At 35.1% G+C, this 21,908-nt stretch overlaps 2 protein-coding genes across 4 annotated transcripts in view; both read right to left on the bottom strand.

Annotated features, from left to right (window-relative positions):
* Positions 1–706: 706 nt before the first annotated feature.
* On the bottom strand, positions 707–1,096 carry LOC126699515 (uncharacterized). The gene has a single exon (XM_050397381.1). The coding sequence runs from the start codon at positions 1,094–1,096 to the stop codon at positions 707–709; it is 390 nt and encodes a 129-aa protein (XP_050253338.1).
* Positions 1,097–2,806: 1,710 nt separating this feature from the next.
* The window catches only part of LOC126713797 (subtilisin-like protease SBT2.6), a 31,448-nt gene continuing 12,346 nt past the window's right edge, over positions 2,807–21,908 (bottom strand). Inside the window, exons 1-11 of one of the 3 annotated variants that reach the window (XM_050413665.1) lie at positions 12,583–12,922; positions 11,587–11,787; positions 10,062–10,206; positions 9,546–9,940; positions 8,159–8,254; positions 7,991–8,063; positions 7,376–7,661; positions 5,818–6,143; positions 4,971–5,238; positions 4,271–4,552; positions 2,807–3,450 (exon numbers count right to left, since the gene is read on the bottom strand). In XM_050413665.1, the coding sequence (XP_050269622.1) occupies positions 3,044–3,450; positions 4,271–4,552; positions 4,971–5,238; positions 5,818–6,143; positions 7,376–7,661; positions 7,991–8,063; positions 8,159–8,254; positions 9,546–9,940; positions 10,062–10,206; positions 11,587–11,762 (2,454 nt within the window). In that variant the 5' untranslated portion in view covers positions 11,763–11,787; positions 12,583–12,922 and the 3' untranslated portion in view covers positions 2,807–3,043. Of the gene's footprint in view, positions 3,451–4,270; positions 4,553–4,970; positions 5,239–5,817; positions 6,144–7,375; positions 7,662–7,990; positions 8,064–8,158; positions 8,255–9,545; positions 9,941–10,061; positions 10,207–11,586; positions 11,788–12,582; positions 12,923–21,908 lie in introns of those variants that run through there. The other 2 variants (XM_050413664.1, XM_050413666.1) reach the window with 2 other exon arrangements.

The following is a 21,908-nucleotide window of genomic DNA, read 5'->3' as shown; positions in this document are numbered from 1 at the left end:
CCATGGTCAAAGTTTCTCTTGCTTTTATTTAAGGAAATTGAGTAACCCTTTTACCCAATGGTAAAAATTCCAAAAATGTTAAAAGAAATTTTTTATAATTTCTACTGAATTATTATTATTTTATAATTTACCACATTTTCTAGATAAATTACTCTTTCAATCTTGGGTTTGTTCAAGTTTTTGAAATGTGACAATTTCATCCCTTGTGTATATATATATATATATATATATATTTTTTTTTTTTCATTCATATCTATTAACGAAATGCTAGGGCACCCATATTTAAGAGACAAAAATTGAATGACCTCATAATTTTAGAAGACCAAAAATGCAACCAAGAAATAAACAAAATATAAATGGGGGATGAAACTGTTCCATATTTTAAATTTAAAGAATTGAATTAAAACTTTTTAGCAAAATATATATGACAAAAATTCTATATTTGAGAAATTGAAAATGCAATTTAGCCATGGTTTTTTGTTTTGATGGGAAGCTTCATTTTTTTTTTTTTTTTTTTTTGAGAAAGAAGACTTTGAATTTTATTAAGATAAAGGCATGTCTACCTGATAAATAGCAAAACAATGGATTGGAACATCCTGCATCCAAACAGAAAAACCCATGACATGACGTGCATGTCTAGTAAGGTTGTGAGCTACATTGTTACCATCTCTACCAACATGTTGAAACCTAACCCAATTAAACCGATCTACCAAAATTGGGCATCCTTAATCAGCAAACCAAAGGACGCTAAGGAAGGTGAGTAATCCGTTAAAGCCTTTATAACAATCTCAGAGTCGCCTTCAAAAATAATCTTGTCAAAACCCAATTCTGAGGAGAGTTCAATGGCTCGGTTGGCTGCCATGGCTTCCACTTCCACCACCGAATTAGAGAGCTGGATATTCTGTGATAAAGAGACCATGGCCGAGCCATTACTGTCACGGATTATCACACCTATATTTTCTCTTCCATCGTCCTGAAAAATTGCAGCATCGAAGTTGGCTTTGTACCAATCCACAAGAGGTGGTAACCACCTTGTACTTGGTCTGACCGAATGGGTTGCTGGGATTTTCCTTGGCCGGGCAAACCTATACTCCATCAGTGCTTCAAAGGCTCTTTAGGATATGAGGTTCAAAGGGAAACCTGGAGGTGCTATTCTGGCTTTGTTTCTTCAGAACCATATCGTCCAAACCTGCATTGCAAATAACTCAACACTGCAACCTGAGTTAAAGACATGGAGAAGCAGTTGAGGAAAATCTTGGAAGCTCGTGCGGTCTTTGAAACTCCATTGAGGGTCTTCGTTCCAAACTTGTGCTAGATTCGGACATGACCATAGGGAATGGAGTACATCCTCATTGTGCTATGAACAGAGAGAACACACCAGGTCATTAACCACACAACAACGCTGCAGGTTTGTCATCGTTGGAATGGAATTCCTGCAAGCTCTCCATAGGAAATTTTTGGCTTTGCACGGCAGTGACAGCTTCCAAATTTTCTTCCATAAAGGTTTTAGTATCTCGGCATGGTTATGGCTCAAAGGAAGTGTTGTTCATGCTTCAGTTTTGAGGAAAAAATACCCAGACCTGGCTATGTACTCACCGGATTGAACAAATGGCCAGAAAAGAGTATCAGCCGAGTTGTTTCGGCTAATTGGTATTTTCTTAATCAATTCGGCTTCCTCATCACTGAATACATTATGCAGCAAGTTTAGATCCCATTGTCGAGTGGAAGGAGTTATAAGAGAACTTACATTGGCATCTTGCATCTCTGTCGTGAGGGATCCTTGGAGTCTTGGGATTTGTAAAGAAGGCAACCAATTATCGCCCCAAAACTTAATTGTTTCCCCATTTCCAACTCTCCATTTTGCACATCATGGAATAACCTCCATTCCTTTCAAAATACTCTTCCAAGCATATGAACCTCCAAGTCCTTCCTTAGCATCTACAATAGAACAATTTGGAAAGAACTTTGATTTAAACACTTTGTAAAACAAAAGAGTTTTGGTTATGCAGCAGCCTCCAAGTTTTCTTTGCTAAGAGAGAATCATTGAACAAGGATAACTCCTTGAAACCCATACCACTTTTGGATTTTGATTCACACATATCCTCCTACTTGACCCAATGAATTTTCCTACGATCTTCTCTTTGTCCTCCCCCCCACCCCCCCCCCCCCCCCCCAAAACCTGCAGATAAGCTTTTCAATTTCATCACAAATGCCAATTGGAAGCTTGAAACAATACATTGTATATGTTAGGATAGCTTGGACCACTACTGTAATCAACACTTCTCTCCTTGCTTGTGATAGCAATTTTTCTTTCCAACCTTGCAGTTTCCTCTAAACTCTTTCTTTAATGTAGTCAAAACTTGCATTTTTGTGTCTTCCAACTAGTGAGGGCAAACTCAAATAGTTATACACAATATGCTATCATTATATAAATTAAAATGATGTTTTTCTTCTGGTTTTACTATTTATTTTATTTTTCAACATTGATGATACTATTGAAATATTTTGTTTTAATTTATATGTAATTTTTAAATTCGCACAAGCATTGTGCTAGCTTGAAGTATGTGTTTAAGCAAGAAAATTTATAGACAAAATTTGACAGAACCTTTCACAATTGTTAATGTAGCTTATTATTAGTGGTAAGTAAAAAAATAATATTAGTAGTAAACTCCAATGAGAACTTGTAAAAGCCTAGCAATTCAACTATTGTGAAAAATGTAGTGAAATTTTGTGTGCATGTAATATTACTGTTTTTAAGCTTGAATGGAGAGAGAGAGAGAGAGAGAGAGAAGAAATACACAGGACAAAAGGAAAAGGGCAATCCTCAAACCATTCTACCAAACTAATGACATTTTAACAAAACTTATGTGTGGAAGAAACCAGGGGTCTCCCCTTATACCAGTTATCTTTACAGCTATTCAATATATATATATATTTCAAACAAATACATCTAGCCTCTTATTCCCACATATTACAAAGAATATTACAACAATACCCCATAATTTTCTGATTGACCAATCCAATCTATAGTTTACCAACCCAACTATCGTTGGTATCCCATAGCTACCACTGGGATCCTTACCTTGTGCCCTCGGCTTCCTTTCATTAGAATCTCCCCAAAACTGTATGTTCCAGTCACTGATCTGACAGTGAGAGTTATGGAGAATTTTCGTGATGCACCAGCTCTGAGAGTCATTGCTGGTGGACTTGCTTCAATAGCAATAGCTGGAGCCATTCTGGTTGTGATTACATAGGTTTCTTCCTCAGCAACATTCGTGGCTGTGCGAGTAACAGTTTGAGTTCCCACAAGATGGGCAACCGTGATTGACGGGGTGTTGAGGTTCCATGGGTGAACCATTGTGTAGTTGCAGGGTAAGTTTGTGTAGTTCTTTATCTCATGTGCATCAATACCAGGAGTTGTGCACAGGAACCCCAAGTAATCCTCATAACCTACAAGAAACAACTAATGAAAATTAGTAATTAATTTCCAATTTCACTTGCTGTGCCAATTATGATTACCAGCATCCTGTTTCAACACAAAGAGAAAACATCTACAGTGTTGGGAAAAAACAAGCTACCCAATTTTTAACCACACTAATGAAGGAATGATCTCTTTATATCTTGTTTGTGTTGCATATTTGTCTCAGATAAAGTCCGTCCCTATCTTTTTTCTTCATTTTTTTTTTTGGGTTGGAAAGTTAAACAATCTTATGGTAGAAATAAGGTATCATTTAAGCTATAGCTCATTGGGCACTGGGTTTCTCTTTCAGTTTTTTTTTTATCATGTTCATGTTTGCTTTGATTCCAGTTTCCTATTTTCCTTCTGCTTCCTATTCCGGTTAGTCTTTTATACCATAACCAATCCATGACAGGATGGCCCCAAAAGAGACACGCTTGTGAGTTGTGCCAAATTACTAACCAAAATGTCTAATAAGAAGAAGAAGAAAAAGAAGAAGAAAAAAATAAAAACTAGGGGAAAGTATACCAAAAGACCCCATAGTTTTATCCTTCGGACACATAAAACTTGAAACTATTAAATAGGACACTTTAAACCCCATTCTTTTATAAATATACGTTTCATATGTGAGGGTGAAATTTGTGTGGGGTTTTTTATGTACATTTATGAAAGTCTGAGGTTAGAGTATGCCATATAAAGAGTACAGGGCATCATCAAAAAATATAATATGTACTGGGTTTAATGTCTCCCAATGATAAAACTATGGGCTTTTTTTGTAGTTTCCCCAAAATAAACATGAAGATCACAACAAACCTGCGTCAAAAATAAGTCCAGGATCCAGAGCAGCTCTTGGATTAACATGGCCACTACCATAATCAAAAGGTGTAGCAGTAACCAACTTCATGGCTTCTGTTTCAGAATATTGTTGTGCTTGAAGAGGCATCCCTGCTCTGTCCAACGTTGTTGAGGTTGTCATCAAGGTTGACTTGATGGCTGCAGGGCTCCAATGGGGGTGCTTTTGCTTTACAAGAGCAGCTATCCCTGCTATATGTGGTGCAGCCATGCTAGTTCCAGATATCATTGCAAAGCCTTCTCCTGTATGCAGCAAATATAGCATAAAATGAGAGTTATTTATTTCTAGCAGCATCTTTTTCTTCCCCCCTCCCCTCCCTAAGCAGGCTTTAAAATTTGTATTTTCTCATTTTATAGCCAAGAAGACGGGGAAAATAATGAATGTCAATAATTGAAAAAATCTTTTCCCTCATCTTCTCGGCAGAAAATGGAGCAAAAATTAGCAGAATTCCCAAAATCATGCTTCTGTACTAATTGAAGCTAAGACTGACACTGATCTCAAATATCTATGGCTAACACTACTCAGTAGAGTCACATAAAATTCCTGTTCAATGTGCATTAAGATTCTAAAGTTTGAGTGAGTGCAATGACTAAAGCACTAGTGGAAAGTTTGAAACATCAAAATCTAAAGATGGGTTGAGTGGATCCACTAGTTCTTTACCAACGTAATTAGCCTCATCTGTGCCATTTGGAGACCAAGCAGCCCAAATCAGAGAACCAGGAGCTAGAATATCAGGCTTGAGAAGATCTGCATCTTGGAAGTTGAAATCTTTTATGTTGGGCCCTCGAGCAGAAAATAATGCTACCTGAGGTGCTGATTTATGGAGTATAGGCATCAAACCATTCCCAATGCTACCATTAGCGTTGAAGCTTTTCACCCGCCCAGTCCAGTCTCTTGGTGTAGAGGTGTTGTAATAGTCTATAAGATCCTGGATACAGTGATGCCCAAACACCAAATCACATACAAGCAGGCACAAAGATAAAAGAAGGGCATTTTTTTTTTTTTTTTTAATTTGCGGGGGAGGGATGGGGGTCAGGAAGGGAACAAGTACCAATAATAAACAACATAAGATGGTAACAAGTAGCGATTATTAAAGAGTATCAAGCTCGAACAAAATTAGAACATGCCAAAAGTGAATTATGGAAAGAGCAGCAAGTAGTATTAATCTTTTTTCCCTTGTTCATCTACACACACACTCTCTCTCTTGGGGTTTCATCTAAAGTTTTATGTTTACTTTTCTTCCCTAAATTTCTTCTCTTACTTTGATCTTTTTCTGGCACATGAAAACTTATACTTGTCCATGCCTTCTCCAATCACACTAAAAATCTTTAAATTACATATCCCTTCCCCAAAAGAGTTTGTCAACCACCCAGCAACAACACCGATTCTAGATTAAAATTTACAAAACGTTCAGAATGTTTTCGGGTGATGTATTTGTCCCATCACGGACAGCTGTAAACTTTGGAAAAAAACCATATCACTCAAGGAGTGAGGTAAAGATACTTACCATTGACTTGCTGACATCTGTGATAAGAACCCCAGGAATACCAACAGGAACAGGATCAAATTTTGTCCCTGGAGAAACATTTTCCACAGCTAAAACAAAGCCAATGGCACCAAGGCTCTTGGCTGTTTCTGAGACTTTCTTGATTGATGCAGAACCGATAACAAAATTAAAGGAGTAGCCACAAAGAAGAATGTTTCCCTGAACCAATTTCTTGTTTAAAACCTCTGGTTTTTGGCAGTCAGAGGGACTGTATTTCATTGCAGAAGAATCCAGCAGTACATCATTTGCAGCAACCAAGGTATATGATTGATTTGGATGCGTAGCAGCTGCATAGAAGCATGTATTTTATCTTTAGAGAGGTATAAAACATGATACAATGTTTTTAAGAAAGATTATGAAGTATAATGAGCTAAATAAAATAATAATAAGAATAACTGCAACTGGTCTTCAGAGGACAAAACCATTAACCTTATTATAGGATCCACATGAAACCACACAACTCAATCTCAACATAGCCAAGGCACAAAGAACACAATATTTAGTTGTAACTATATTTTTCTTAACTTCTTGGATTTTATGTTTGTCTTTAATTGTCAAGTACATTATTTCCAAATTCTAATTTTACCAAATTTGTATAAAATTTAAAATTAATTATAAAAGATAATTTAATCCTTTGCAAATGAAGAGAACATGATTCCAAGCATGTTCTTCAGCAAAGAAGCCACATCTTCATCCACTCTCTAATATTAAGTTGACAAGGCATTGGAACCACGAAAAGATGTCTAATTTTCATAAATCACTCTACAGATTGTAAGAAACATTCCATACTCTGTATTAACATGGATAGTTTATGGATGAGCATAATAGCACTTTTGAATGATTTGAGAAGATGACATGAAAAGGTTAACTTTATATTGTCCAATCACAAAGCCTCAAATGAGAGTGCACATCACGTGACTGGCTTTTTGAAGTCACTTCATGAAAATTAGAGTCATTATAATAAATTTTTCATATACAATTTGTTAATAAAATGACTGAAGCAGTCAACATTTTCATTGTCCTCAGTCTATGGAAGTAAATTCTAACCATGGCGAACCTTTGAACTTAAATTCAATGGAATGTGCATGTATCAGTATATGCATGTATATATGACTCTACACAAAGCTATTAAGGACTTAAAATGGAGTCTGGATAATAGCACAAGAATTTTAAGAAAAAAATATAGAAGGAATGAAAAAAGACCATGAATTTATTTCATCGAAAGACCAAATTTAGTGCTTAATCTATTGAAGCAGAAACCAATGACATGTTTTTAGTATTACTAGTTCATTTTTTTTTTTTTTTTTGATAAGTATTACTAGTTCACCTAAAGAAAGTTACAGCCTTTCTCAACCCCAATTTGAGGAAATTGATATGATGCAATACCTCCGCATTAATTTTCCAGATCAACATTAGATATCATTTGTGTGAACAACAAAGCCAACAAGTTAACCAGTGTTTCTTTCCAATGGCTGACAGATACCAAAAAAAAAAAAAAGTCAAGGATAATAAAACTTACGAGATAACCCAATTCCAGCTAAGATCTTTCTGTTTCCAAGGGTCAAATGGTTTTTGTATCTGCGATCATCAATTGCCGCTGCTACAGATACTATCCATGGGCTGTAAGAGACCAAAGTTTTTGGAAATGGACCTCCATTTCCAGCAGCCTGTGCAACAAATACACCTGCTTTCACAGCTGAAAGAAGAGTAGCATCAAAAGGATTTAAATATGTGGTCTTGGTGGTTGCTGGAGGACTGTTTGGTCCCACTGAGAGGCTGAGTATATCCACCCCATCATAGACAGCCTGTTCAGAAAAGTTCTCTCGAATCAAAATCATTCATAAGTTTACCAATGGTAAGGATGCATATGGATACCTACATTAAGCAATGTGGATGCCTACAAAACACGCATAAGGATGCCTACAACAACATGTTGCTCAAAAGTCAACAAGAAGGTAGAAGAAATATAACCATCAGTAAGCAATGTGGATAAGCTATATTCCACCCAAAACCCCAGCTCAACCTCCCTCCCCCCCCCCACCCCCAAAAAAAAAAGGAAATGAAAAAGAAGGAAAAAGGAAGAAAAACAGAAACATTAGTACTGTATTATGTTAGACATTGAATTATGGCAAACCTGATCGATTGCAGCCACCACATCTGCTACATACCCTCCAAATATCCTGTAGAGTGCCTTGTATACAGCAATCCTGCACACAGATAATTTTAGTATCTATTATTAAAGGAAGGATAGTGATTTACCAATTTAAATATCCTATCACCAGTGAAGGTCATTGTTACTCACCTGGCACGGGGAGCCATTCCACTTGCCTTCCCAAATTCATAGCCATGCATTCTAACAGGAATTCCATTATTCCCAGCTGCAATAGCTGCTGTATGACTGGTAGCCGAAAGCACAGAGAAAGAGGGAAAAGCCACATGAGAGTATAAACAAGTCTTGTCCAATATCAGGAATTTTTTTGTTTGTTAAAATTAAGGGAAAAAATGGAAAGAGAAAAAGAATAATAGATTTCCTGTTTAGGAATGGTAACATTATCAACTTCAAATAATTGGAAGAAGTAACTTTCATGGGCATTGTTTCCTCCCATCACAAAACCCTGGCAAGATTTCATTTTCTGTACAGTAAATAAATGAGCTCAGGTTGATCTGAAAGTTTCTCTTTTGTGTCAAAATCTAATTATTTAAACTGGCCAAAGGATCAGAAATGCCGCCACACTACAGTGGTTAATAAAAATAAGTTTTATATCCAATTCAAGGCCTACCAATCTTTAAGGAAAAAGAATGAAGATACTCATACATAGGAGTTTGAAATCTTCCCTTCAAAAAATCATGTGGGGAGTTTTTGGAGGAAAGATATGCAAGAGATTCTGCAGAATATATTTATAATCCATAAAATTTAGGGAAAAAAAAAATAGCAATTGTGATTGATTGAGGTGCTTTGTAAGTAATGGAGGAATGCTGCACTGTAAGTGATAGATGCCACTGTTAATTACTTGTCAAAGTTGTTTTCTTCCCTAATCTGCTTTCTGTAAAATCTCTCTAGATCTATCAGTGGGCAGTTGCCATTGATTTCAACATCTAAGAATGTTTAAGATATCTTACAGGAAACCATAGATGCAACAGGTCTGATATGTACCACACAATTTTAGAGTATGAGGTATACTGCAATCTTAATCACCTCCTAAGAAACGAAACAATTCATTCCAAATTATTTAATGCAAATCAAGTATTGTCAAGATTTTTCACTCACGGTTTATTAATGCACATGTAATCTATAAGATGAATTATGTGGCACACATAGAAGTATAAGATTAAAAGATCTATGGCTGTTACACATGCATTAAAATCACATTATGACATTGTCACAGTACCACCTATATGTGAGCACTCTCTCATTTAAAAATTGAGCTCTATTTATTTAATTATATCAAACCCAAAGGTCTTATTCTCAGTTTATGCAAATGAGTGATGAACCTCTAACTCATCAATCTTTTTATGTTTACTACTTGGATTTCTATGACAGTCATTGCAATTATGTCCATAAATAACTTCCAAGCATAGAAGTGGTTTTGACATTTTTAAAACTATTACATTTACCTTCATGTCATGCAACACTAACAAAAAATGAATATATAATCCATCAAAATTGTAGAAGGCATTCAAGGCCTAACCTTCCATGTCCATCTCCATCCATAGGGGAAGCAAAATCAATAGAAGGGTTAAATTGCCCAGCAGCTATTGCAGCTTTAGCAAAATGTTGGGCTCCAACAATCTTCCCATTACAGAAGTCCTTCTTAGTGTCAGGATCAACTTCACATTTTCCTCTGTACTTTGGAACAGGTCCGTATGGTTCAGTATTATGGGTTGCAAAGCTTGGATGATGTGGATAGATTCCTGAGTCCACAAATCCTATTACAATGTCCTCTCCAGCCTTATCAAAGCCACCTCCTGTTGGCCATACTCCAGTTGGAAGCCCCAAAAACTGTGGGGTATGCGTTGTAAGTCTCCTCACCTTCCAATCTCTCTCCACAGACTTCACACTTGGTGTACGTCTTAGGGTTTCTGCCTACTAATAAAAAGTGATAGCATAAGAGAATGAGAATGCAAGAGGAATCAATTTAAGAAAATTTACTCATAAATGTTAATAAGATATAAGTCCTAAAATAAGAGTTATTCAGTTTTTTCACCTGTTCAGGGGAAATGTGAACCGCAAACCCATTTAAAAGATGCTGATAACTGTAGAGTTTATTGTAGGTGCCAAACTCAAAAAGCATCTCGAGAAGCATATCATGCTTCTTTTCAAGGTGATGGGCATAGGATGTGACCGTTTCACTGAAAGGAGCCCAAAGTATGAGGAGAAAAGTATGAATAAGAAAACTAACATATGTCACAATAAATTTAGAGATACGGGGAAAGAGAGTAAATGCAGTTACACACAAAAAAAGTGACAGAGAAAGATGAGTATTTTGACTTTCCCTTGGTAAATAAGGATCATAAATATCCCATCCAGTGAATTATAAAAACAATTTACTTATCTTTGGATTACAAAATTGCCTAATATAGACTGTCAAGAACGATTTTAGAATACAATATCTTTCCCTTTTGATGTCCGTATAAATTGGATGAATTAGAAGACAATCTTTTCCTGAACAGAATAATAGCTATAATTGTTAGAAAGTCAGCATACAACACACATACATACATACATGTCCCTACTCTAATCTGTGAAATTGTCCAGGTAGGCTAAATGTAGCAGCACCACCCATACTTTAAACATTCAGGATAAGCAATCATTATAACTAACAAATTCATGACTAAACAAACTGTAAGATTATCTTTACCATCCCATAAGCAGTCTCAGCTAACGAAGAGCATGATGGCGAACAGCAGCCTTAACAGGCTACGATTACAATAATATATTCAAACTTCAAAAAATAAAGTGAAATACATTACCCAAAAAAAAAAAAAAAAAAATTATTACTTAGTTAATTATGCCTTTATCTCTATTCTACTATTCATAGCAGATGTTTATAAATAGCGTACATAATTCAGTTATTTCACTTGATTGCAAAGACTGAGTTCCATGTTAGGTCATTGTCATGATTTTGCAGTAAGTTAGAAAAGAGTCAAATAAGTAAAGGAGCACCCAGGCTTGTACTACCTGCTAAAAGGTTGGTAATGTATAAGGTCAGGTCCAGGCAGAATATACATACATACATACATACATACATACATATATATATACATATATTAAAAAAATTATGACTAAAATAGCCTTGATCCAAAATTTACTTACAAAAAAAATAAAAAAATTAAAGACATTTAAACATTAATAACCAAATCAGCTGGATCACATAACAAAAAATAAGCCAGCAAGGGTGGGAGGTTTAACACCAACTTCTGCAGCCTTGAAAACTAGTTCACATCATATGCCTTGTGCAAAGTCAAGTCAAGAATTCAGAATGCCCAATAATGTAAAAGTTATTCCATATAAGTCCACATTCTGACAAAGATAGCCCACAAGTCAAGACCCCACTTAAGAAAAAAGGTGCTCAATTACAATGCAGGCTTCAAAATTCATTCCATTGTCAAGGCATATGATATGATATGAGGCTGGATGACACTAGAATATGGTACTACTAGTCTCAACCACGATTTTGAACTCCATACATAATAATTTCTCACTACTAACAAATTTTTTTTGAAAGATACCTGGTGGTGTCAATCTTCTCATCAGATTCCACAGCTGTGGCCTCAAAACCGTCAATCCCGCCTTTGTAACTTATGATAGGCTCTCCTTCAACTGTCACTATGTAAATTTCCGCCTTCCCGATAATCAGGACTGTAAATAGAACTAGAACCGTGCAACCAATCACTGATACCCGCATTTTCAATGATCAATAACCACAGGATCTGTTCATCATAATACAGACAATACTTAATCAAATTGAGATGAGCATAAAAGATAATAATAATAATAATAATAATAAGATTTGGCAATAGCAATTATATTATAATAATAATAATAATATTTTTTATTCTCTTAACTCTTATGATATACCATTTTTCCAATTGTGATTATGAAAATAATATCAACCAAAAGTGTCAAAAAAAATCTTCTAAAAAGTCAAACCCATAAAAATTTAAAAAGAAAAAATAGAAACAACAAATATGTTAAGTAGCTAAGGTGATTTCGTTCCATTAATGATTAGGAAAACAAGTATAAAATATATATTTCACAACTTCATCAGCAACCAAAACGAGTCAATAAAAAAAACCAACAACTATTCTCACCTTAAAAACTGAAAATAAAAATGATAGTATCAAAAATCAAAACAATTTATTTAAAAAAATAAAAATAAGCCAGTTGAGAGAAAATGAGATTGGTGAATAAAAAAGCAGTAAAAGTGAAGCGACGGTAAGTTGTGACATTGAATCTCAATCATACCAAAATAAAATTAAAAACTCAAAGTGAAATCCGATCCAGCTAGCTGTGACTTATTTAGAGTAAAGAATAAGAATAAGTTAATCAAGAATTTAAGCAAAGAATAAGAATAATATCATTCATTAAAAAAGCACAGCCAAATAAATAAAGAAAAAAAGTTGGGACATTAAAGAAGATCCCTCATATGAAAAAAGCAAAGCAAAGAGTATTATTATTATTAATTAATTAATTAATTTTATATAAAAAATCACAAACACAAACACAAACACAAACACAATGATCCAGCAGCAGCAGCAGCAGCTAATATAAATAAATGGACGGCGGTGATTTGGATTAGAGTGTTGATATTACATTGCTGTGATGACGAATGATGATCGATCGGAGATCTAGCGGGTGGTCAGCGTAGCATTGCAGGCAGATGAGAGGAGAGAAGACTCCGAGTTTAGATTTAGAGTGAGTGAGAGAGAGAGAGAGAGAGCGAGCGTTAGGGTTTCTGCTATACTAATACTGAATCTGAGACTAAGTGAGAGTGAAAGTGAGACACGCCCAGACAAGTGACCGTAGATAATGGAAGAGAGATGCCACTCATATAATCATTCTCATTCATACCATTAGCTACCATTTCTTTATTCTTTACTAGTACTAGTACTACACACTGTTTATTAATTAAACCTTCTTCTTTTTTCTTTTTTCTTTTCTCAAAAAAATATTTTTATAGTTTTCTTTTTGGTTTTATTGTAATTCTCATTTTGCATCGTATCAAAACATTAATTATTATTTATAACTATAAATGAGATTTAAAGTTCAAATTCAAATAAATTTTACTACTTCAATTAATTATAATTAGTCAAAGTTTTAGTTACTATATTAATTTCTTTTATTATATTCAAATATATGATTGTCTGACATTGAGGTAGCCAACTTTTATATATCACATAATCAATATTTCAAGTTTATAGAATATCTTATGGGTAGAGAGTAAATAATTTACTTCCTTCAAAAATTAAAAATTCAAATTCAAATATATAGTCGTATTTAATAACAAATAATATTTTTATTTTTAATAACAATCAAATTCAATACAATAATGTATTTAAATATAATATACTAAAATTTATCTTATTTTTAAATTTCATTGAAAAGAAGTGATTGTGTGGACTTTGGAATCTAATCAATCGATATTTAGTAATTGATTTTTTTTTTCTTTTGATTTTTAATGTATTTTATTAATAGTAAGAAGCTCTATGTTTACATTCGCGCGAAAGCTGTCGGACGGTTGATGTGAAATGACGGAATGGACCTTGAACGAATCACCTGACTGAGTGAGCAAGTTTTTCCGCGTATACTAAACCAAATACATATGAATACCCCTATATATACATTGCCAAAGATAAATAAATGCTCGAGATACTATATATAGTATTTTACTAACATAAAATTGACTCTCTTCTTTTTTTTTTTTTTTTTTTTTTTTTTTTTTTTTTTTTATTTGAGCAGAATATAATTTTTTTTTTTGAGAATTAAGCAGAATATAAAAATTGACTTACTAAAAGCTGGATTGCACGATTTACTAGAGTTATATTTATATAAAGCACTTCACATTCATTTAAAGCTTACCTATTTTTATTCCCAAAAAAAAAAAATATATATATATATATATATATATATATATTATCTATTTCGTTGGCTTCACAACATCTATTGTTTATACTTTATATAAATAAAAAAAGTGGACACTATCATAAATTATCAAGTCAATTTATAACTTTTTTTCTAAAAAAAAAAATGTCAATTTATAACTGACTAGATGTTAGTCTATGTTACGCAAGGGAACTTACCTATTTATGAGGTAAACTAAAATAATTTTTTAAAATCTTAAATTGATTAAAAAACTACACCATTGTATGATTTTAATTTGTGTTACAATTTGATGAAGAATGAAAGTTCAAATATGTGTATAAACACCCTTGAACGTTTAAACCCCCAAATTACAAATCAACCAATTCAAGTTTTATGTCAAACAACTAGTGTGCAGAAAATGAACATAAGCTATAAACAAAATTGTAAATCAATCTAAACCAATTATAAATCACATCCACAGCAGAAAATAAAAGGCAAAGATAAAGGGAAGAGAGATGCAAACATAAGGACAACACACGATGTGTTATCGAAGAGGAAATCGAAGCCCTCGGCGTAAAACCTCTCCGCCGCCCTTCAAGCGGTCAATAATCCACTAGAAAATGTAGTTGGGATACATGAACAGTAATAGACCCTCCAAGCCTAATCTACCCGATGTACCTAAGCCCTCAAAGTTTCTTACTCCAACGAGATTGCGCCGAACCTTTTTCTTTTCTAGCTTACCGGATTCCGCTACTAGACCATAGCATCCGCCATCCTTGGCATCTTCCAATGCTTCCCAAATCTCCAAAAACACTCAACACTCTAAATTGGTGTGGGTAGTGTTTGGATAGAAATATCATCTCAATAAGTATGACAATGAGAGAGGGAATGAGAAGAGATTACAAAGGTTTTTCTCTAAGAATGAGTAGCTCTCTCTAATTGGGTGGGTGTTTTGAAGAAACCTCTCTTAGGGTTTTTCTCTCTGAAAATGGCCACACATATTTTGTGGGAAATGAGGGGTATTTATACTGGTGTGAGAATAGAATGCGAAGAGTCAGTTTTTCCAAAACAGGGCTGGCTAGCGACTTGACCTTGCGACTTGACTGAATCGCGAGTTCAAGCCGCGAGCTAGCTGAATGGCCAGTCTGGATTTTTGTCCTGTAGTGCTCCAGCTGGCATGACTGTTCAGCTCCCCTGCATGCTCTGCACGTGTGCAACTTTTGGCGGCTTGCAAGCCACGAGCCTCCCGCGAGTCCTAGCCGCAAGTCTCTGCTTCACTGCACTATCTTGAGCATTTCTTCACACTTTCTCACACACTATCCTTACATGATTCCCACCTAAATACAAGGTTTCTAAATGCTGTATTACAAGCAAATTTGTCACAGAATAAAGCCAACACATAGTTGATTAAATTCAACCTTACAAAGAACCCATTACTTGAACGTGTAATGGCTTACAAAAATTTTGTCAGACAGTTTCAGATACTGCAAAAAAATAACTCAAAAATTCAAATATTAAATTTCAAATATTACATGCTTTTTTATCTTGTAAAAAATTGCTAAAAATAATTTGGTGGTTCATGTATGAAAATTACTTTTTAAAAAATACATGAAAAACTATAAAATAATAAATTTTTTTTATAACAAAGTAGAGGAGAAAAAAATAACAAAAGAAGAGCTCATCCCTCTACTCGTTTTTTTTAAAAAAAAATTAGGGTTTCCACTACTTTTATAGTGTTCATGATTAACCTCACAAATTTAAAAATAAATTATCAATGTTTGAGTTTGAGTTTAAGTTGGACTCGTTAGAGAGATTTTCACTCCTTGTTAAGTTTGGATTAAATAAAAATAATTTTATTTAAAAAAATGATAATGATGTAGCAAACTCTGGAGAGATCAATAAAAATTTAAATGCTTCAGTTATATATATATATATATATATATATATATATATTATAGTAAAATGTTTAAATATGCTCAAGATTTCTATCGTACTCTCCTAGATATTGGGTATTTGATGTTGGGTACTTAATTGATTAAATTAATCTGCACGTTCAAAAGAAGAAGCATCAATAAATTTTTAAAAGGTCAAAATTTTTATATATATATTTCAAGGGAAAAGGAAAGAGGCTAAAATCCAAATTACTCCAACATTTTTAAGTTTCATTGAATTGTCACATTCACCCCTAAAATTTAGTTTTTATCATTTTAGTCCAACTCTAATATTTCTATCATGTTAGTCTTTGAGTTCATTGTCATTTATAAAACTAATACATATGTGAATATGTAATACAAAGTTGTTTCATTGAACTTAATTGTAATTTCTTGGCAATGGACAAAAAGAACTAATTTGGTAGAAACGTTAAAGTTTAAAAACTAAGATGATAAAAATTGAAATTTAATAATAAAAATCACAGTTCACCCAAACTTAAAAAAATGGGTAGTTTGGATGTTGGGAAAAAAAATCTAGTGAAAGTGGTGAAAAGGATTTTTAAGCCCCGTAAAATCCACATTATACACTTTTAAGTTTTGGTGAATTGTAAGTTTTTGTTCCTAAATTTATTCATTTTTAGTCTTTAAATTTTTACATTTCTATCAAATTTTCCTTTCTTCAATTGACATCTATAACTTTTTCATTAACTACAGTAAAACAACGTCATATTACATATGTAACTAGTGTCAGATTTATAATGGACAATGAAAGGAATAACCAATTTGAATGGGATGTGTTTAAGTTTTAGGACAAACATGACAAAAATTAAATGTAAGAGATGAAAAAGACAATTCACTCAAACTCAAAGGAAGTAATTTGGATTTTAGCCATGCCAATTTGTAGTCTTTTAGGAAAAACAGGTGAAAATTTGAGATTTCTTGGGGGGGGGGGGGGGGGATTCTACAATTTACTAATACTTTATAAATCTAAAATTTTAAAACATTATTCAACATAATATGTCAAACACTCAAAACGCTTAAGAGCTTTTATGTTGAAACTCTATCATTTAAACTCTACAATTAAGCTTTACTTCCTACAACAATACGAAATAAGCAATAAATCAACATCAAACTGAGAAAATATAATATTGACCTCAACATTTTAATTAATGGATTTATTATAGCTTATTCCCACAATTAATAGTTTAACGGTTAACACAATCATGGTAATAATCACCACAATCCAAAGATGTTAATAAAATGGGAAAAGCAACATAAGGATTTTGAAGATGAAGTGAAAAACTAAAGAAAAACCAATTTATAGAAAATTCCTCTATAGAAGAAACAATTATTGTTAGGATTGAATTCAATGGTTTGGTTGTATAGCTGGAATCAAGGTCAGCTAGGCCTCCAAGAATTGAGAGAAGGAAACAGAGAGAGATAAAAGAAGAAGATTGAATTGAGAATACACTTTTTTGATTGCCTATTCTACAACTCATTGGTCTCTTATACAACACCTCACAGCTGTCAATGACCCACAAGTCTCTAACTAACTCTAACTGCCTTGCACAGTCACTAACCAACTTGTATATCCATGCTCCCTTAACACTCTACCCTACAATTCTAATATACAAGTCTCATATGGACACTTAGGCACTTATACTACTAACACACTATCGTAGCCTTTACACTATCCAGTTTACTATCATACAACCATACCACACACCATCATACAACCCATCATACAACATACAAAACTATGCCTAACAATACCCCCCCCCCCCCCCATTAAAGCAACTTGCCCACAAGGTGAGGGAATTGTTGCTGCAGCTGATACAAGTTCCCCCAAGTAGCATTTTTAGGACCTTCCCTTTGCCATTGAATTAAGACTTGAGTAACAGTCCGATTTCTCAACTGATGAGACCTCTCTTGCAACATAGCAATGGGTTTAGGGCTAAGGATGCCCTTTAAATCCACAGATTGAAAAGTAGGAATGGCTGCCACATGTTGACCCAATTTTGCTTTAAGATAAGAAACATGAAATGTGGGATGCAACCTGGAATCTGAGGGCAAACCTAACTTGTAAGAAGCCTTACAAATCTTTTTCAAAATCTAGAAGGGTCCATAGTACCTAGGAGACAATTTCCCCATCTTGCTCTACCACAATGACTTCTGCTTGTAAGATTGCAGCCTTAAATACACCCATTCTCCCTCATCAAAGTCTCTTTCAATTTTATGTCTGTCAGCATTGATCTTCATTCTTTCCTGAGCTGCCACTAAATTCTGCTTTAGCAATGTCAGTAGTTGCTGTTTGGTTCTTAAATGCATATCTACACTATCAACCTTAGTAGTGCCTAGTATATAGTCTAATGACCTTGGAGGAGGACAACCAAATAAGGTTTCAAAAGGGGTCAATTTGGTGGAGGTATGGAAGTTGGTATTGAACCAAAATTCTGCCAAGGGTAACCAATCAACCCAAGAGTGGGGTCTTTCAACTGCAAAAGCTCTCAAATAGTGCTCCAAGTTCTTATTAACCACCTTAGTTTGCCCATCTGATTGAGGGTGGTAAGCCGAGGACATGGCTAGTTGCACCCCTTGCAATCTCATCAACTCTTGCCAAAAATGTGAAATAAACACAGGGTCCTTATCACTCACAATTAAGGCTAGCATTCCATGTAACTTGAAAACATAATGCAGGTATAGGGTAGCTACTTTTGCAGCAATATAAGGATGGGACAATGGAACAAAGTGAACAAATTTAGTCAGCCTATCCACTACAACCAAAACCACATCCTTAGATTGAGACTTTGGAAGACCCTCAACAAAATCCATGCTCACATCAAGCCAAGGCTTATCAGGTATAGGTAGGGGTTGCAACAAACCAATTATGTTACAAGTCTCAGCCTTTAATCTTTGGCAAGCATCACATTCCTTTACATGCTTCCTCACATCCTCCCTCAAACCAGGCCAAGAAAAATCCCTCTTAACCCTATGCAAGGTCTTAAGAAACCCTGAATGCCCCCCCCCCCCCCAAAGGACTATTATGGACCTGTTGAAGAACAACACCTTTTAAAGCATCACAAGAACCCAAATAAATTTTACCTTTATGCAATAGAAGTCCATTCTAAATTGAGAACCCCTTAGGAACTTCCTTTCCCAATTGAGAAGCTTGGAATATACTCTGGACTAGTTGGTCAGTGGCATAACTAGCCTTAAGTTCAATAAACCAAGCAGGAGTTGGAAATGAAATCATGCATAAAACTCCACCAGAATCCTCACCATCAGTATTAATGTCTTTAATCTCAACCTTCCTGGACAAGGCATCAGCTACCAAATTATCCTTACCCTTCTTATATTCAACCACAAAATTATAACCCAACAACTTAGCAAACCACTTTTGCTGAGTAGAAGTCCCAATTTTCTGTTCCAGCAAGTACTTTAAACTTTGTTGATCAGTCTTGACAGTGAAGGGTCTACCTACCAAATAAGCTCTCCATCTCTTAATAGCAATTACCAAGGCTAAGAGTTCCTTCTCACATGTCGATAAAACCAAGTTCTTACCCTTAAGGGCTTGTCTGTGATAAGCAATAGGCTTGCCTTACTGCATCAAAACAGCACCTACTCCCCTCCTTGAAGCATCACACTCCACCACAAAAGGCTTGTCAAAATCTGGCAAGGCCAAGATAGGTGGTTTAATCATAGCCCCCTTAAGTTGTTGAAAAGCCAAATCAGCTTCCTTGGACCAACAAAATGAGTATTTCTTCAATAAGGTAGTCAAAGGAGTTGCAATATTCCCATACCCCTTAAAAAACTTCTATAATTGCTTGTGAGACCCCAAAACCCCCTTAAGGACTTGATATCTTTAGGAAGAGGCCACTGTTGCATAGTAGCAACCTTCTTTGGGTCAGTGTGCACTCCCTCAACAATAATCACATGTCCCAAATACTCCACTTTTAAGCAAGCAAACATACACTTAGACCTTTTAGCATATAAATGATGAGCAGCCAAAGTCTCTAAAACACTCCTAAGGTGGATGACATGTTCAGACACAGATTTGCTATATACCAAGATATCATCAAAGAAAACTAGAACAAATCTCCTTAGGAAAGGCTTAAATACCTGATTCATTAAGGATTGGAAGGTGGAAGGAGCATTAGTTAAGCCAAAAGGCATTACCAAGAACTCATAATGATCCTCATGTGTCTTAAAAGCTATCTTGGGTATATCTTCATCCTTCATTCTAATTTGATGGTACCTAGACCTCAAGTCTAGCTTAGAAAAGATAGCAGCCCTATGCAATTTATCCAACAACTCATCAATAACTGGGATTGGAAACTTATCCTTGACAGTAATGGAGTTCAATGCCCTATAATCAATGCACATCCTCCTTGAACCATCAACTTTTCTAACCAACAAAACAGATGAAGCAAATGGACTGCTGCTGTCTTTAATGGATCCCATTGATAGGAGCTCCTTCCCAATCTTCTCTATTTCATTTTTCTGATAAAAGAGGTATCTATAAGGCCTTTGGCATACATGCTGGGCACCCTCCTTAAGAGTAATGGAATGCTCATGACCCTTGGAGGCAATTTAGTAGGAGTCCCAAAGACTTGCCCAAACTCTTGCAACACTGAATCCACCTCAGCAGGAATTCTATCTACTGAGGCAGCTGGTTGCACTCCATCAATCTGTAACAATAGTCCTCTCTTCATTGAAGCATTGAAGAATTTCTTGCAATCCACAAAAGAAGAACCTGAATTTGAACTTAGACCTTGCAACAAGACCTGCTTATTCCTATACCATAAGCTCATAGTCATCAGCTTGAAATTCCATTAGATTTCACCCAAGGTACTTAACCATTGAGTACCTAAAATTGCATCATAGCCTCCTAATTCCAAAACATGAAAATTGATGCAAAATTCCACTCCTTGGACTATTACAGGCACCTCACTACAAAATCCTTGAGTTTTGACAATTGCACCATTAGCTACCTTGACCTCCAACACTTTTGTAACATCCACCCTTAGCTGTAAACCACTGATCAAGGATACATCAACAAAATTGTGAGTGCTACCCGTGTCTATCAAAATAACTAACCTATCTCCATTCACCCTTCCCTTAACCTTCATTGTACTAGGTGTAGGTGTTCCTGTAAGAGAAAACAAGGTAATCTCCACCTCCTCATTCTGATTAGACTGAACACTCCTATCAATTTTATGAACCACCTCACTGTCCACCTCCTCATCCAATTCAGTTATCCTCACACCAAAATTTTCCCCATGAACCAATTCAATCCCTTTCAAAATGAAAAGTTTAGCATTCCTACATTTATTACTAGGCCTTCATTTTTAATCACAATTGTAACAAAGACCCTTCTTCCTCCTTTCATCCATTTGTACAAGAGTTATTCTCTTAAGAGGTATACTAGGTTTAGTTTCTACCACACCAATAGTTTTAGGCAAACCCAAGATAGAGTTCTTACCTGAATCTTGTTGATTCTTGACATTCCTTCTGCAACTCATCACATATTCTTCTTGGATTTTGGCCAATCCAAAGGCTGCATTCAAGGATTGAGGATTTAGCATTCTCACTGACAAACGTATCTCATCTTTTAGCCCACTCAGGAAATTGCCAAGCTTGTGCAGTGGAGAAAGCCCTTTGATCCTATTTGATACTGCTTCAAATTCTGCTCTATATAAGGCTACTATGGTGGTCTGTCTCAGCCTTATCAATACCTCTATAGGATCATCATAAGCCATTGATCCAAATCTTACATGTAAAGCTTGCACCAAGGACTCCCAATCAAAAAATATCCCAGCCTCCTCTGCTTCTTGGAACCATATCAGTGCCTCCAATTCCATGTGGAAAGAAGCTATCAATAGTTTTTTTGCACTTGGAGTTTGATAATACCCAAAAATACTAGTTAGCCTTGTAAACCAAGTTACCGGATCAACACCATAAAATCGAGGGAAATCCAATTTCACAGATTTAGAAGTGACAAGGTTGAAGAACTTGGAATTGAATTTGGTTGCACATTC

This window comes from Quercus robur, chromosome 2 (genome assembly GCF_932294415.1).
Source record: "Quercus robur chromosome 2, dhQueRobu3.1, whole genome shotgun sequence".
NCBI lineage: Eukaryota > Viridiplantae > Streptophyta > Magnoliopsida > Fagales > Fagaceae > Quercus > Quercus robur.
Note: the sequence above shows the minus strand (reverse complement) of the source record. Positions and strands in the feature narration are given on the sequence as shown.